The sequence below is a fragment of the Peromyscus leucopus genome, chromosome 13 (assembly GCF_004664715.2).
Source record: "Peromyscus leucopus breed LL Stock chromosome 13, UCI_PerLeu_2.1, whole genome shotgun sequence".
Lineage (NCBI taxonomy): Eukaryota > Metazoa > Chordata > Mammalia > Rodentia > Cricetidae > Peromyscus > Peromyscus leucopus.
In genome coordinates, this window is record NC_051074.1 from 2,472,622 (window position 1) to 2,487,780 (window position 15,159).

At 53.6% G+C, this 15,159-nt stretch overlaps 1 protein-coding gene across 1 annotated transcript; it reads left to right on the plus strand.

Moving 5' to 3' along the window:
* Nucleotides 1-1,171: 1,171 nt before the first annotated feature.
* Itm2c (integral membrane protein 2C) lies at nucleotides 1,172-13,376 on the plus strand. Its single transcript, XM_028876207.2, has 6 exons — nucleotides 1,172-1,412; nucleotides 7,997-8,137; nucleotides 9,884-10,072; nucleotides 11,090-11,200; nucleotides 11,664-11,814; nucleotides 12,220-13,376. Exons 1-6 carry the CDS (start codon nucleotides 1,287-1,289, stop codon nucleotides 12,309-12,311), a joined length of 810 nt encoding a protein of 269 aa, XP_028732040.1. The 5' UTR covers nucleotides 1,172-1,286; the 3' UTR covers nucleotides 12,312-13,376.
* Nucleotides 13,377-15,159: the final 1,783 nt, after the last annotated feature.

Sequence of the window (15,159 nt, forward strand, 5' to 3'; positions counted from 1 at the left end):
GCTGAATGCCAGATATGCCAGAAGCAGGGACCAACATTGAGCACCATTCCCTGGCGTAACTAGCCAGCACCCCAGTGGCAGGTTAATTACTTTGGACAACTTCCTTCGTGGAAAGGGTAATGTTTAGTCCTGGTTGGGGTAGATACTTATTCTGGTTATGGATTTTGCCTTTCCTGCATGTAATACACCTCTCCATTCTCTTTCTCAATTCCTCCAGGGCCATATTCTACCGCCTTAAGCAGTCTGTCTTCCGGACTGCCTGATTTATACAAGATCTAAACCAAGATATACTATTCTAGCACCTGGGCACCAAAGGCCTAAGGCAACTGTCCAAGCCCTGACAGGTAGGTGAGGTCAGCGGAACTTACTGAACTGTCCTCAATAAGCTGGCAAAATGCCCTGCCTTCCATTATCAGCAACCATAGCAGAATGGACACCAAGTACCGCATGCTAGGTGCTTTCACGGCCTGGAGTAGGGACAGTGAGAAAAGATCCAGGGCTTTGATGTCAAGAGATGGCCCTGAAACACAATCCTTGGCTTCTCCCCAATACCCATGATACTTTGCAAGAGCAGAATCGTGCATAGAACCCCAAACCTCTGATCCAGCCCTATGTAATTCTTCTCATTGTCTTCAAGTCACGACTTAGCTCCTGCGAGGCATCACTGGTCTTGTGCACTACAAGTTCCCTACCCCGTCCCCCTGAAGTTTTTGCAGGATGAAGGATAAAGAGGCATGGTGGAGAATTAAGGGGGAGGGGATGGATGCAGACTTCACGATAGAGGCAAGCAGTTAGGCGCCTGGGTTTGAAATCCCTTTTCTTGCCTAACAAATGTTGGAGGAGGAAAACATGAGAGCAGTTATGGGAGGTGGGGGGTGGGGAGCCTCAGCATCTCCAGAGAGGAGGCTATATAGAGGAGCAGGGAGATGCAGTTTGTTAGAAGCACGTTGCCAGGCAACGCCGTGTTGACCGACATGTGGAGATGCTGGTCATAGGCAGAGAGAAGGCAGGGGACCAAATTCCTGCGCGACGACTGACTGACTGAATATGAACTAGAGGTGGAAGGAGCCCCAACCTTCTTCAGCTACAGTGCTGAGCGATGCAGCTCGGCGCAGGCGCCAGGTCCTTCCGTGGAGGACGGGGCTGGGCGGGTTCGGGGCGGGGATAGAGGCTAGGACTCCGGAGCTATCTAAACTTCCGGTGCCTGCAGCGCAGCAAGAGGCAGCTGCACTGTTCGAGGTTGCACAGGCAGAGGCTGCAGGGAGCAGGCGCCGGTCAGCGCAGCCATGGTGAAGATCAGTTTCCAGCCCGCGGTGGCGGGCATCAAGGCCGATAAGGCCGACAAGGCAGCGGCATCTGGCCCGGCCTCGGCATCTGCCCCGGCCGCGGAGATCCTGCTGACGCCAGCGAGGGTGAGACGCACAGGGTCTCAGGTTGGGGGGTGGGGTGTCGAGGGATCTAGGCACTCCCCAGTGGCCGCGAGGACCCCAGGGACCCCGGAGCCACGAGCGGAGTCGGGGACAGAGGTCTGAAAAGGCTGGCCTATTCCTAACTGGGAAAGGGTCGTGGGTCCTTCTCCAAAGCGGCAGTCGAAAGCAAAGCAGTCCTAAAGTGGGGATGCACATCGGGTCTCCTCCAAATGTGAGGGCCCCGCGGTGCCCAGTTCCAAGATAAAGGAAGGTGGCGGGCCCGTGAAAGTTTGGAGAATGTTGATGGGGGTTTGCGTCTGGTTCCAATCAAGGGGGAGGGGCCGGGAAGCCAGTCCCCGGGTGGGGGATGGGAGGGCTAAGCCTAGTTTCCCTAAAGTGGGGTGATGGGACCTCATTAGTTGGGGAATTAGCTGGGGAAACCGGTTAGTAACAAAAGGGGAGGTGACATTGGTTTGGTCCCCAAACGGGGGGAGGGGGGCTGTGGTGGGTGGGGGATGGTGTTGGAACTGGCAGACCTTACGTGATGAACCTTCTCCCATTTCACACCTGCGGGCCCGGCTTCCTTCTCCGGCCTGCAGCTGCGCTCTCTCTCCGCTGCGTGGGGTCCCCACTGCCCGGTGCCCTCGGCATCCCTAGCCACTCAGCTGGCTTTGTGCGGAGTGGCCTCGGTGTGCCCCGCCTTCCCCTGGCTGAGGGGGCCCCACTTGTTTCCGCCATGGAAAAGTGTCTGCTGTGTGGATTGTGTCGTGGGGACAATCACTGACGGCAATCACTGACAGGGGAAGGAACGCTGACCTGACTGAGCTTCTTTTTGCTCCAGTAAGGGTGTTTTCTTGGCCACTTGCACACGCCCCCAAGCGGTTCTAGGGCACACCAAGCCCCGGCCTTTCCATCCAGGCAGAACTAAGAAAGCTCTTCCACTTCCTCCTCCACAGATCAAGTTTTGAAGCTCTGTTTCAGTCTTGCCCTAGCGAGCGTTTGGAGAATGATCTAGAAGAGAGGGTCATGCAGAAGTGGCCAGTCCGAGCAGACTATGACTGGGACGTGGGCCGCACCCAGGTCGGGGTTGGGTCCCTGGACACCCCCACATGAGCAGCTTCGTCTGAAGACTGGATGGAGTCTTTAGATACTTGAACTGGTTTGCAGATTTAAAAGTTTGCCCCAGGCTCTTAAGCCTCCTTTACTACTTCAGGGAGGGGCCCTCCTTTCCTTTCAGTCTGGGTATGGGGCCCCAGGAACTGGTTAAGTGGCAGATTGTTGAGACCTGGAACTGGAACCCAACTGCCTGATGCCACAGCTCTGAGGAGGGGGAGGACTAAGTCGAACAGCTCTGAGAATGTCATTATCACCCCTTGAGAAGGAAGTCCCAGCGGATTCTGCCCAGGGCACATGCTAGGGCAGCCTGCTGATGGTGTGGATAGGATGGCTGAGCCCAGTGTGAGGAAATTACAAGTTTTCTCATTAACCTCCGAAGACTTGGTTATATAAGTCTGTGCAATAAGATGGCAGTCTACAGATTAACACAAAACACAGGCTAATAATGAAGAAGCCATACAGAAAATATGAGCCTCGAAGGACCAGGCAGTTGGTTTTTATGTAGTGTGAGGGATCAGAGGCTAGGTGAGGGAAAGAAAGGTGTCCCAGGAACAAAAGAGGTTTTATTATTCAAGCAAAACCTCCCTGGCAGCAACCCTCTAAAGACCACCGATGGTTGTCTCTGTGGGCAAGCGCCCACTCCAATGTTTTCTTAGGAAAAGATCTTTCCTTCCTCATTGGGGCAGGGGAGGGGGAGCGTGCCTGCCTGTATCCCTGAAAAGCTCTTCGTGCCATTTTTTCCCCTTGAGAACGGTTTTTCAATGCTGTTTCCACATCTGCAGCCCCTCTCGATAGCCGTTTCCCGATAGGCAGCGTGTTGGTTTTGATCTCTCCCACCAGCACAACGCAAGCGACAACCAATGTCCAGCTTCTTGCTTTTATCAGACTCCTGAAGCTCAGCAGCCCACCCTGCCCTCACCCAGCGTGAAATGGAAATGTCAACCTTGCCCTGCCCTGTGTGCTATGTTAGTCATGGCCTGGAGCCTGCCCAGCAGCCTCCTTTATCACTATTGGGCTGGAGGGAGCTGAGGGCGCGGGCTGGGCAGTCAGGAAGAGGGATTAAAATACCTACACTTTCAGACAAAACTCACACTACATGGCTTGCCCAAGCTCTGAGCTGGTGTGAAGGGGCCGTTGATATTGAGTGTCAGCTTTGTCTATCTCGGCTGCTGCTAGGACCGTGAAAGACAGTTCACTCCGGCAAGCTTCTTCGTGCTCTCCCATGCCAGCAGGCGTATTTCCCCTTGCCCGGTGCCTGGCATGGCAGTAAGAGCAGGCAGAGGCCGGTCGCACAGCTGTAGTTCAGGACGGAACGTGAGCCACTGTCAGTGCCCCGAGACGTGAGCCGGGAGGCTAGAGGGGCAGGTCGGTGGATGCAGAGGCCCAGGAGCTATTTTATCAAGGCAGGGCTTTTGGATTTTGTCCCATACTGATGACAGCCGTGAGACAGCTTAGAAGAAGGTCTCTTTTAACTGTGAATGACCCTGGAGTCCCTCCTTCTGACTGACTCAACACCTGTGGTCCCCAAAAGGACCACTCAGGGGATGAGGGAGCTGAGCCTTCGGGCTGTTGGCCGCCTGTGTCCAGGCCGGGTGTGTGTGTGTGTGTGGGGGGGTGGCTAGGGAAAGCTGCAGCAGGGCAGCCTCCCCACAAGACCTGCCCCTCCTGAGCAAATACTGAAACAAGATTTGTCCCCAGACCTCAGACTAGAAGGAAGTTCCTAGGCTGTTTGGGGGAGGGGTGGGATTGGGGAGCCAGCTGGACCTACAGCTCCCCAGCATCTCCACATGTCAGTCAGACTTCAGTAATGAGGAACCTGCAGCCATGGCATGGCCCCAGTGGGAAGCTGGTCACTGAAGCATGTGTCTGAGACCCTCCTGCCCTCCTCCCCTGGAGGCCCACTCTCGGCCCTCTCCCACCGGCTGACTGTACACACATGTGTGCACACAGACAGGCCCCAGGCATGGGGGCTGCACAGAAGGAAACCCATTCAATTCAGCCGTCTTCTCAGCTCTGTAATTTTCTCGGTGGCATTTGTCTTTGATTAATGGCCCTTGAGTACCCCCTCCCTCAGCCCACATACCTGTGGGTCAGATTTCACTCTGTGTGTGTGTATGTGTGTGTGTGTGTGTGTGTGTGTGTGTGTGTGTGTGTGTGTGTGTGTTGTCGTCCCTGTCCTCAGGCTCTTGGCAGGAGGAAGGGTCTGTCTGTCCCTTGCCAGCTAGGAGAGCTGGTCTTCCTGGCTGAGAGGGCTGGGCCATAATGACCTTCAAAGAGGCAGTCCAGCCCGTGTCCTTCCCCATGTTAGCAGAGTGGGAACTTCCAGAAAGAAGAGTTGCCCTGTTGCCTTGCCGGGTGTTTTCTGCACTCCCCTTCCCCCTGCTGGTTCCCTCTCCTTTCTGTCTTCCCCTGGCTCCGCTGTTCAAGGCTGTCAGCAGACTGCTTATGAGGGGGAGTTTCTCTTCCCAAGGGGGAAAAATGTTTATGATTAAAACCTCAGCCACACAGCTGGGCTTTCCCCTCTGTCCTGGGAGTCCGGTTCTTTGTGAGTGAGAAGAGCTCTCCAGCCTCCAGCCTTGTTTCTTTCTGCTTCAGATCCTTTCTGAGCCTTTGTTTTCTAGAGAAGCCTGCACTGTCTGGATGGAGGAGGAGAGAGAATTCTGGGTCCAGCCAGACACAGGGATCCTCATAGCTGCAGCCTGCCCCCGGAGGCCTCAGACTGGAGTGGGTAGGGGTGGGAGGTCTCTGATGAGAAACCTCTGAGCCTTGGCGATGCGTGGCGTATACTCAGGGGATGACTTTGCTTCTTGACCATCCGTGCACTAGTGCTCAGGGACAGTGGGTACTCGCCCGCCTCCCACCCCCAGCAAGGGTTCAGTCTGTCTGTTGGTCTGTCTCACACACACCCTTTGGCATCCTTGCCTCTGTGAACAGCAGCCTGCAGCCTAGGAAAGAGAAAATGCCAAGGATAGGATTGGGGTGGAGACCGCTTGACAGTCCTCAGCCTTTCATCTGTGCTTGCAAAGTCCATGTCTCCGTGCTTCCCTGCTTCCCACCAAGTATCCTTCAATTGTAGCAAAATCCACTTGTATTTTGGCATTGTTACTGAGGGGCAGGAGACAGAGCTATCTCCTTTGAACTGTATCTCAGCTGAGCTATGTTTCAGTTGGTGGTTTTCTATCCATTCTGCCCCTGGCTCTGCTAATTATCTTACGAGCCCTGTTGAAAGCTCCAGGAAAGCCTGAAGGCTGAGGCCCAGGCCCCTCTCGGGTCCCCAGACGTCTGGCTCACATCCCTAACATGAGTGTGCAGAGAGGCATTTTGCTCAGAGGGCTTGTTGCCTTGGAAACACTATGCACCATCTTTCCGCTTTCTAAAGGGAAGCCCCCCAGTGCCTGGCTGTTGGTAAATGTTCCATGGGGGAGGGAGAGCAACATTTCTCTGGTCTGCAGCAGGGCAAGGCAGGGAAGCAGCTAGAGTAGAGGCTATCCCCACCAGAAGGCTAGCTGGCCACCCTTCACTGCTACCCCATGATCCTCGACTCCAAAGGTCTCAGCTTGTGTGAGATCACAGTCTACAGTGACCCCCCAGTGGGGACAGCAAGCCTTCCAGGGTTGGAAGTTAAGCCCTGGCGTTGACTGTCCGCAGACAAAAGCAGCACTGGGCTTTTTATCCTCAAGTGGAGACATCCGAGATTTCCTTGCCAACCCTCACTTCCAGCCCGTGTTCCTGAGGGTTTGGTTCCACAGGCCGCAGCGTTGGATGGGCAGTGAGATGATGGAGCCGCCAGCTCTGTGTCACAAGAGGTGAACAAGAGCCATCGTTAGCACAGGGAAGATTTACGCGTTCCTTTTTCCCCTCTGAAGGGTTGGATAATTTTAGACCGTGAAATGAACTGACAGGAAACGGATTCACAGGAAAAACAAACTAAATTTTATATATGCATCAATACAGGAGCCATAAACAAAGGTGAAGGCTTAAAGAAAAGGCCAGATAGCTGAAGCTTACTTAATATAATGAGCTACAGGAAGAAACAGGGATTTGAGGCAGCTGGTGAGGGGCCATGCAAGTCATGGAGGGGATGAGAACACATGGGGGCAAGGTTAACATCTTCAGAAAATGTTTCCCAGGTAACAGTTACCTCTAGGGAGACCAAGCAGGGCAAGCTGGGTGTCTGAGCTCAGTCCCTGCTGCCCAATTGCCCGAAGATCTTTCCTAGACAGGCATGGGATCTGAGAGACAGGGCCTCTGGGCACTCCTCTGGTGCAGATGGATGTCAATTCCTTCTAGAAAAAGAACAGCTTTCAGAGCCCGCCCACATCTGCCAGGTCTGTGAATCCATCAAAGAAATATATTGAGATATTGAGAGTGGAATATTTTCATCCCCCTCATTGTTCTGACTACTAAATGTATATAGTTACCACCCAAGCTGGGTAAGATGAGGGGATCCCCAGTCTTTCCAGTCAAGGGTCCTGGCCAGATCTACACATGACCACTCTTCCTTCACCTGGGGCCATTGCAGCCTCAACTCCTGCCTGCCAAGTCCTCACTGACCTCTCCCTACCTCCCTTCGAGAAGTCTGTGTCCACCCCCTCCCCAAGTCCGTGAGGACCTGGACTAGCCAGAGCTTGCAGGTGCAGGGCTGGAAGGCCTGAGCTCGGCTGTGGTTTTCATGTGCACAGCACACTCTTCTCACAGTTCGCTGGGCCCCTCCCCCACTTCTCTTTTATTTCCTTGCTAGCTCTCCAAAGCCAGCTTTTCTGGTTTTCCAGAAACACAAGAGCGAAAGAATGCCCCCCCCCCACGCAGCCTCAACAGCTGGCCGCAATGGCGGCCTAAAAGGGAAGGCTTGGCCCACTGAGCTACTATTTTTATCCCATACTTTGTCCTCTACAAAGAGCTTTCAGGTTCATTGTCTCTTTTAATCCCTGGAGGCTGGTCACCTCAGATGACCTCGGGGTGGATGTCCTGTTGGTAGTCCCTGCCCGTCCCTACTCTGGACCCAGTGGCTGTGTGCCAACCACATAGATACAGTGTGGTCCTGGGGTGTATTGTGCCCCAAGGGCAATCGTTCCTGCTTCTAAGCTAGGCACCTTTTTGGTTTGTTTGGTTTTTTTTTTTTTTTTTTTTCAAGATAGGGTTTCTCTGTATAACAACAGCTCTGACTGTCCTGGATCTCTCTCTGTAGACCAGGCTGGCCTTGAACTCACAGAGATGCGCCTGCCTCTGCCTCCCGAGTGCTGGGATTAAAGGCGTGTGCCGCCGCCACGCCGGGCCACTAGACCTTTCTTGGGTCACGTGTGACCACAGGATGCCATTGCAAAGCCGTTGTTGCAGCCCCTGCCGCTGGTTCCTCCTTTCAGACAATCTGTGTTGTCCTTCTGTCCCCCACCCCCGCCCCAGGGGATGAAGAATTCAGAAGAGTGGTACCCTCTGGGGCATCTCGCTGACCACAGCACTTCTGTTCACAGGAGGAACGCCCCCCTCGCCAGCGCTCCAGGAAAGGGGGCTCCGTGGGTGGCGTGTGCTACCTGTCTATGGGCATGGTGGTGCTGCTCATGGGCCTTGTCTTTGCCTCCGTCTACATCTACAGATACTTCTTCCTTGCTCAGGTGAGGAGCCAGGCAGATGGATGGGGAAAGGCTAGCACCAAGACATGGGTAAAGGAAGTCTGCTGAGGGCATGGGGGTCACATGGAGGGAGAGAGCAGGAAGACCCGGGCCCAGGCATGCCTAGAAGACAGTCCTCATTCCTTCCCAGTGTTCCCTTGACTTGCCTCACCTCCTATTCTGGAGAGAGTCAAGCAAGGATCCAGTCACCCCACTCCTACCCCCACCAATGGCCAGTGTTGCTCTGAAGCACTGTCACCAGGAGAGAGGTTGGGGGTTTTGAATCTCCCAGGAGCTCAGACCTTGTATCTAGGGGTTGTAATTTCCTTGTGTGGACATTTGGATTTGAGTGCTGGGCAGCTTATGCATGGTTTACCACAGCCTGCTTCAAGGAATGGCAGGTCTACAGGGGAGCTCGCTTGTCTTCCCCAACACATACCCACTAGAGACTGAGGCCCAAAGCTGGATCACCCAGACCCGGGGAAGAGGAAGGGTCACCACACTTGAGCACTGAACTGAACTGAAGTATAAGTAGCTTGAGAGGTAAAACATGGATGGATCAGCAGGGAAGCTCAGGGTGTCTTACAGTCTAGGGTTTCCAGTCACTGTGGACCCAGCTGACCCTTGCATCTTCTAAGCTTTTAAGGCTGTTGTCACCTAGTTTCCCACACTAGACATTACCCGGGAGTTTGTGCTCTGTGGACTCGCGCCCTGGGGACTTCAATTCCCACATCTCTCTCACCTTTGGAACTTCCCCGGAAAGCAGGCTAACTAACTATACCTTCAAGGCTAGCCTTTTGCAGGTGTGTCCTCGCTCTCTGGGGCAGGACCCTCTCCTGGCCTTTTCCTGCAGGGCCTCTGCTCTGTCCCCTCTCTTCCCAGACCTTACGTGTGCTTTTGAAGGGTTCCTCACCCCACCCCACTTCTCGGGACAGTCTACGGTTGGCCTGCTAGCCATGTCGGGTCTGCCCTGGCATCTAGTCTCCCTCTGGCTTCCTCAAGCCTTCAGGGCTCCCATGTGGCCGGGATGTTCCATCATCCAAGCAGAGTCTCTCCTCAGACTAAGAAGGGGGGTGGAATTCTGCCCAGTACATGTCATGGAGTCCCTAGGAGCCTCTGAGTTTCTAGAGAAAACAGGGTGGTGACCTTATCACGAATAATACCACCTTACTTCCCCTGGATGATGGGCGATGGAGCCATCTGCCTGGCAAGGCCAGGAGTGGGGTGAGATTTATCCATGAGAAGAGCATGGGTATGGAGTGGCATTGTCTTGGAGTTCTTCACCTACCCATCTTATCTTCTACCCAAGTGTCTACAGGCAGGCACCCCCTGGTGGTGTTCCACAGGCCCAGCCTGTTCATCCCTTAGCTTCTCCCTCCTGCCTACTCAAGCTTTCTATAGGATTTACTGTTCTGTCCCTCCACGGGGCTAGTGGGTCCTCTTCTTATTTGCCTGGCCATTTCACAGATCTAAGACTTTGAGACCAGGTAGGCCTTTGGGATTTTATGCTTTACAGATAGGGAAACTGAGGCTCAGAGTAGTCTTCCACCTAGGAACCTGTTTATCCTGCCCTCCATTTGTGAGGCTGAAGTGACTTCTCTGAGATCCAGCTTCTCTCTCCTTACTAGCAGACCTGGACTCTGACCTACCTCCCCATTCTTCTGTTTCCCCATCTCTGGGAAAGTCTTAGGTTCCACCCTGCCTGCTCACCACCCTGCGTGACTGTGTCTCTCCCCTCACCTTGTGCAGCTGGCCCGAGATAACCTCTTCCACTGTGGCGTGCTCTACGAAGACTCCCTGTCCTCCCAGATCCGGACTCGGATGGAACTGGAGGAAGATGTGAAAATCTATCTTGAGGAGAACTATGAACGCATCAATGTCCCTGTGCCCCAGTTTGGTGGTGGGGACCCTGCAGACATTATCCATGACTTCCAGCGGGTGAGGCTGATTGAGGGTGGCTAGTAGGTGACTGGGATCTGGGGTGGGGCAGTAGAATGTGTTCTGGGGACCCAGAGCAAGGAGTAAGAACAACAAGGGTCGTATGTACACTGTACGGCAGGTGTCTTTGGTCACCGTAACTGGCCGTTAGATCTGCTTTTATTATGAAGGTAGTACTGTTGGTTATTGCCAGTGGCAGATTGGGGTCGGGGTGGACTGCTTTGTCCTGGGCTGTCTGACAGTGACAGGGGTCAGCTGTCCCTGTGAGGCCAAGGGTCCTGGATCTGTTTGCATTTGTACAGCCACCATCACAGTGTACAGCCAAGCGGGTGTCCATTTGTGTGACAACACCCAGGTAAAGTCAGGCTCCCCGCCAGCACTCAGAAAGGTTCCCTCTTGCTTTTTTCCAATCAGTTCCTTCCTCCTTGAGGTCACCACTCTTGTCCCCGGCCGCTTTTGAGATCAGTGAGACATAGGCTTCAGTCTTCTCCCCTAGGCCTTCCAAGCATCTGTGTTAACCTAGCGCTTCCTTGAGTGTTCTGTAGCAGTGGCCTCTGGATCCCTGGGGTGTAGCGTGCCTCCCTGAGGCAAGGGACCTTGCTGGGGATTGGAGGTGGCCAGAACCTTGCTCCTATGTCCCATAAGGGTCCTTTTTCCCCCAGGACAGCTAGTCCTCACCATTTTGATGAAATGCATAGTGGGATATAATCGTGTGCCCTTAACCTCACCTGGCTGTGCAAACCCCAGAAAGACCGTTTGTAGCAACGGAGGCCTTGAACAACCAGTGTGCTCTTGCCTGTTAAGTGGCACATCCACCAGCCTAGAGAGGAGCAGGAGGAGCAGGCACTCCCTAGCTGGATGTCCAGGAACTTGGGGGAGGGCACCACTCCTGAGATCCCAGACCCCATTGATGGCCCGGTAGGATTCAGACCTCTGCTGGCTGAAAACCTTCAGCAGGCTGGCCTGGTCCAGGCCTTTGCCTTCCACAGAGACTGACGGATGCTCCCTCCCTCCCAGGGTCTCACTGCCTACCACGACATCTCCCTGGACAAGTGCTACGTCATCGAACTCAACACCACCATTGTGCTACCCCCTCGAAACTTCTGGGAGCTCCTCATGAATGTGAAGGTGGGCAGCCTCTTATTGTTCACACCTGTCCCCTCCCCTGAGGAGACCAAGCCTAAAGGGGGAGTCTGGGACATGTCCCTGCACCCGCAAAGGATCACTTCTCCGCCATTCTCTAGCCACGTCCTCTTTTCCTCTTTTCCTCTCCCCAACTCACAGAATGCCAAGTGAGTTGGCATTCAGATGCATGCTTTGGGTCAGTAGTGAGGGCAGTGGATGCAGGCCCTATCTCCAGGAGCGCTTCCCTTAAAGTGGGAGGCCAGACATGCGCACATGCCAAAGCTCACCACAGTACAGGACAGGTGCCAGCGTTGGCTAGCAAAGGGCTCCTGGGAGTGAGAAAGCAGTGTGTTGGACAGCGGTCATTTCAGATGTAGCACAGGGGTGTGGGGGAGCCCCAGGGGAAAGTGGGAGGGGCCTGAGGGCCGTGCTTTGACATACTCCCCCCACCTCCTCCGTTTTGCAGAGAGGGACCTACCTCCCACAGACGTACATCATCCAGGAGGAGATGGTGGTGACGGAGCTTGTCAGTGACAAGGAGGCTCTGGGCTCCTTCATCTACCACCTGTGCAATGGGAAGGACACGTACCGGCTGCGGCGCCGGGCCACCCGCAGGCGTGAGTGACGGATGTGTGTCCCAGGCTCCAAACCCCAGCCGGCCTCTGACAGGCCCTGGCTCAGCCATCCTAGCAGCAATTATACCCTAACTGCAGTGAATGTCAGTCAAGCACTTAGGACGTGCCGGGCATTGCCTCACCTAACCCTCACCGCTGGCATCGTCATTTTAAAGGAAACTGAGGCACAGAGGGTAAAGTAGCAACTTGAAGGTTTTAACAGCAGAGCCATGACAGGCACACAGTGAGCCTGACTCAGGAGCACTCTACTTCACGGTGCTGTTCTGGGATGGCACTTTCTGGCTTCCCCCACCTGCCTTGCCAGGCCCCAGGGCTCTCAGGCTCAGAGGCTGGACACCTTTCTGGGCCTGGACCCAGGCCTAACTGGGACTTCCTTTTTCTTCCCAGGGATCAACAAACGTGGGGCCAAGAACTGCAATGCCATCCGTCACTTTGAGAACACCTTCGTGGTGGAGACGCTCATCTGCGGGGTGGTGTGAGGCCTTCCCTCCAGGCCCGCCCTGCCCTCTCCTTCCTCCTCCTGGCCGCCCTCCGGCCCTCCTCCTCCCTTTGCTTAGCTTGTACCTTGGGCACTTTTCCATAGATGTGACATGTCCCACTATTCTTTCCAGCCCCGCCCTCCTCCCTGTACCAGGGCCGTGATCTCTCGAGGGGACCTGTGTCTGCTGGTCTTGCAGGTGTGAGGCGGGAGGGGACAGTTGCCCAAGATGGTTTCTGTAATCGTCGTTTTGATTCAGCTCCCCAGTGGCTGGGCCAAGGGGAAGGACTAAAGGGAGGGGCTGGATATGTGAAAGCCCGGGACAGGGGCAAGAGCATGGATGAGGCTTGGCATGGGGTTCAGAAATAGCACCCCCACATTTGGGCAAGTCCCCAAAGACTTTTTTCATGCACGGCACACTTCCTCTGTTCTCCTGGTTCTTAGGCCTAAGTGTGGACTAAGGGTGGGGAAATGTGTCCTGGGTTGGACCCAGCAGAGCACAAGAGCAGGTGGCTATCCTGGCCTCTCCCTGGGGTTCATGTCAGTGCCTTCGTCCCGCCGGCAGGAGCCTGGAGTTTGAGGGTGGGATGAGTCTGCTAAGCACAACTGTTCTCTGAGTGGAACCAAAGAAATGAGGAGCTGGGCCGCCCTGGCCTGGCACCTGGGAACACAGGAGCAGGTGGGTACGGAAGTCATCAGCTGTGAGCTGCAGGCCCTGGGCAGTGGGTGGAGCACATGCCTTCCTCCACGCCAGGGCTGCTGGAAAAGACGGAAGCGGGAAGGAGAGACACTGGTACTTCCATCCCTGCTTCCTCTCCATTCCGGATCTGTCCCCGCTGTCCAGGGGTGCGTGATGTTTCTCCTTCTCCTTCTTTTGCATGTTTTTACTGACGTTCATGCTGGCCGCCCTCAGCCCTGAGCCTGGGAGAGGCTTTGGCAGCTCGGGTCAGACTTGGGCTCTCCATGGCGGTGAAGCTCTCAAATGCTTTGTATATTTTCTCTATTAGATCTCTTTTCAGAAGTGTCTGTAGAAAATTAAAAAAAACAAAAAACAAAAAATCTCATACTTCTGACTTTGGCCTGGTGTCGTGGCTGTGGCTAGTTAGGGGTATCTTATGGGTTGGAGTGCTCTGAGGACAAGGGGGTGGGGGGCAGGAAGAAGCCAACGGACCTTAGCATTCCCTGGGTCAGGAAGGGAGTGTGGGGTGTCCCCTCCCTTGCCTTCCTAGATCCCCTGGTCTCCGGCCTGAGCCAAGTGGTGCTCACGTTTGTAGCTGGAAAACCCACAGAGCTTTAGGGAACCACTCAAGGTCAAGCTGCTTTGGAGTGCAGATAAAGCAGCCTGCTGCATGGTTCGTGGCGGGTGACGTCATTACTGCATGTCCTTAGGCACAAGGACAGTGTCATATTTACCATGATGCCTAGGAAATCAGTAATTGTTCTTGGTGGATCAGAAATAGTTACAGGGTCAAGTTCTCCAGGGAAGGAAGCAGAGAGGGCTGGCGAGGGCCTTAGTAAGTGGACACAGGCAGTAGAATGGACTGGTGCCCTGGGATTGAGGGTGGGTGGGGACATGCAGACACACCTCATCTGCACACAGGACCTCTTGCATGATTCATTTTGCTTATATTCTAAGTATAATGCAATCCACCACGGTGCTTGCCAGATTTGTTTTTGGACTTGACCCATTTAGTTCTGGGAGAAAGTAAACATTAGGAAAGGCTCGATAAATCCTGCAAAGGTCAAAGAACTTCCCTTCACACCCACAACAGGACTGTAGTCAGAAGGCTTCTCCGGTCCAGCTTGGGCCTGCAGTCCCACAGCTGCTTATAAAATAATCATTCAGAGGCTTATTATTATTTACAAACTGTATGGTCTATGGCAGGCCTCTTGCTAGCTAGCTCTTACATCTTAACCCATTCCTGTTCATCGACGTTTTGCCACATGTTCTGTGGCTCACTGGTCTGCTGGCATGTTCCTTGGGCAGCAGGCTGGCCTCTCCCCAGACTCCGCCTTTCTCTTTCCTGTTTTTCTCCTTAGGTTTCCCACCTGCCTCTAAGCTGCCTTGCCATAGGTCAAAGCAGCTTATTTATTAACCAATGGGAACAACATATATTCACAGCATACAGAAAGACATCCCCCAGCACAGGACAAATGACAATAACTACAGAGTTTGTAGTGGTAAAGGAGAGGTCAGTGGGACACAGTCGGGGGTGGTGGTGCAGAATTGGCTTAAATTACAGGGGGATTTAGTACCTGGTTTCCCGTGGCATTTCAAGTTAGTGAGGACATGTGGGTGATTTTAATGAAACAACTGGTTAGCCATTCGTGCCAAATAAACCTGGGTCCTGAACAAAATTGATTCTGAATGAATCAAGTTTTATACATAAAATAAAGCCAGTGTTTGAAAGAAAACAAAAGTAATATAAGCATTACCCCCACTAAGTAAGAATTAATGAAGAGTTTAAATTTATATATAGCAAGGTCTACCGCAGCTTATAAACAGTGATCGCGATCTCAGGGGATGTAATTATCAAAGTCTTTTGGTTTGGTTTGGTTTGGTTTTGGTTTTTATTTTGTTTTGGGTTTGGTTTTTTGCTTTTGTTTTTTCGAGACAGGGTTTCTGTGTGTCCTGGCTGTCCTGGAACTTGCTCTGTAGAGCAGACTGGCCTCGAACTCACAGAGATCCTCCTGCCCCTGCCTGCCAAGCACTGGGATCAAAGGTGTGCGCTGCCACCGCCACCACCATCACCCCACCTAAAACCTTTTTTTTTTTTTTTTTTCAAAAATAGGTTGAGATGTTTAATTGTAGCTGTGAAGAACACAGATCAAAACTATCAAGAACAATT

Coding starts and splice junctions, on each gene's coding strand:
- Itm2c (XM_028876207.2), top strand. CDS start 1,287: ATGGTGAAGATCAGTTTCCAGCCCGCGGTGGCGGGCATCAAGGCCGAT. Junction 1,413..7,996: donor TCCTGCTGACGCCAGCGAGG/GTGAGACGCACA, acceptor TTCTGTTCACAG/GAGGAACGCCCCCCTCGCCA. Junction 11,815..12,219: donor GCGCCGGGCCACCCGCAGGC/GTGAGTGACGGA, acceptor TTTTCTTCCCAG/GGATCAACAAACGTGGGGCC.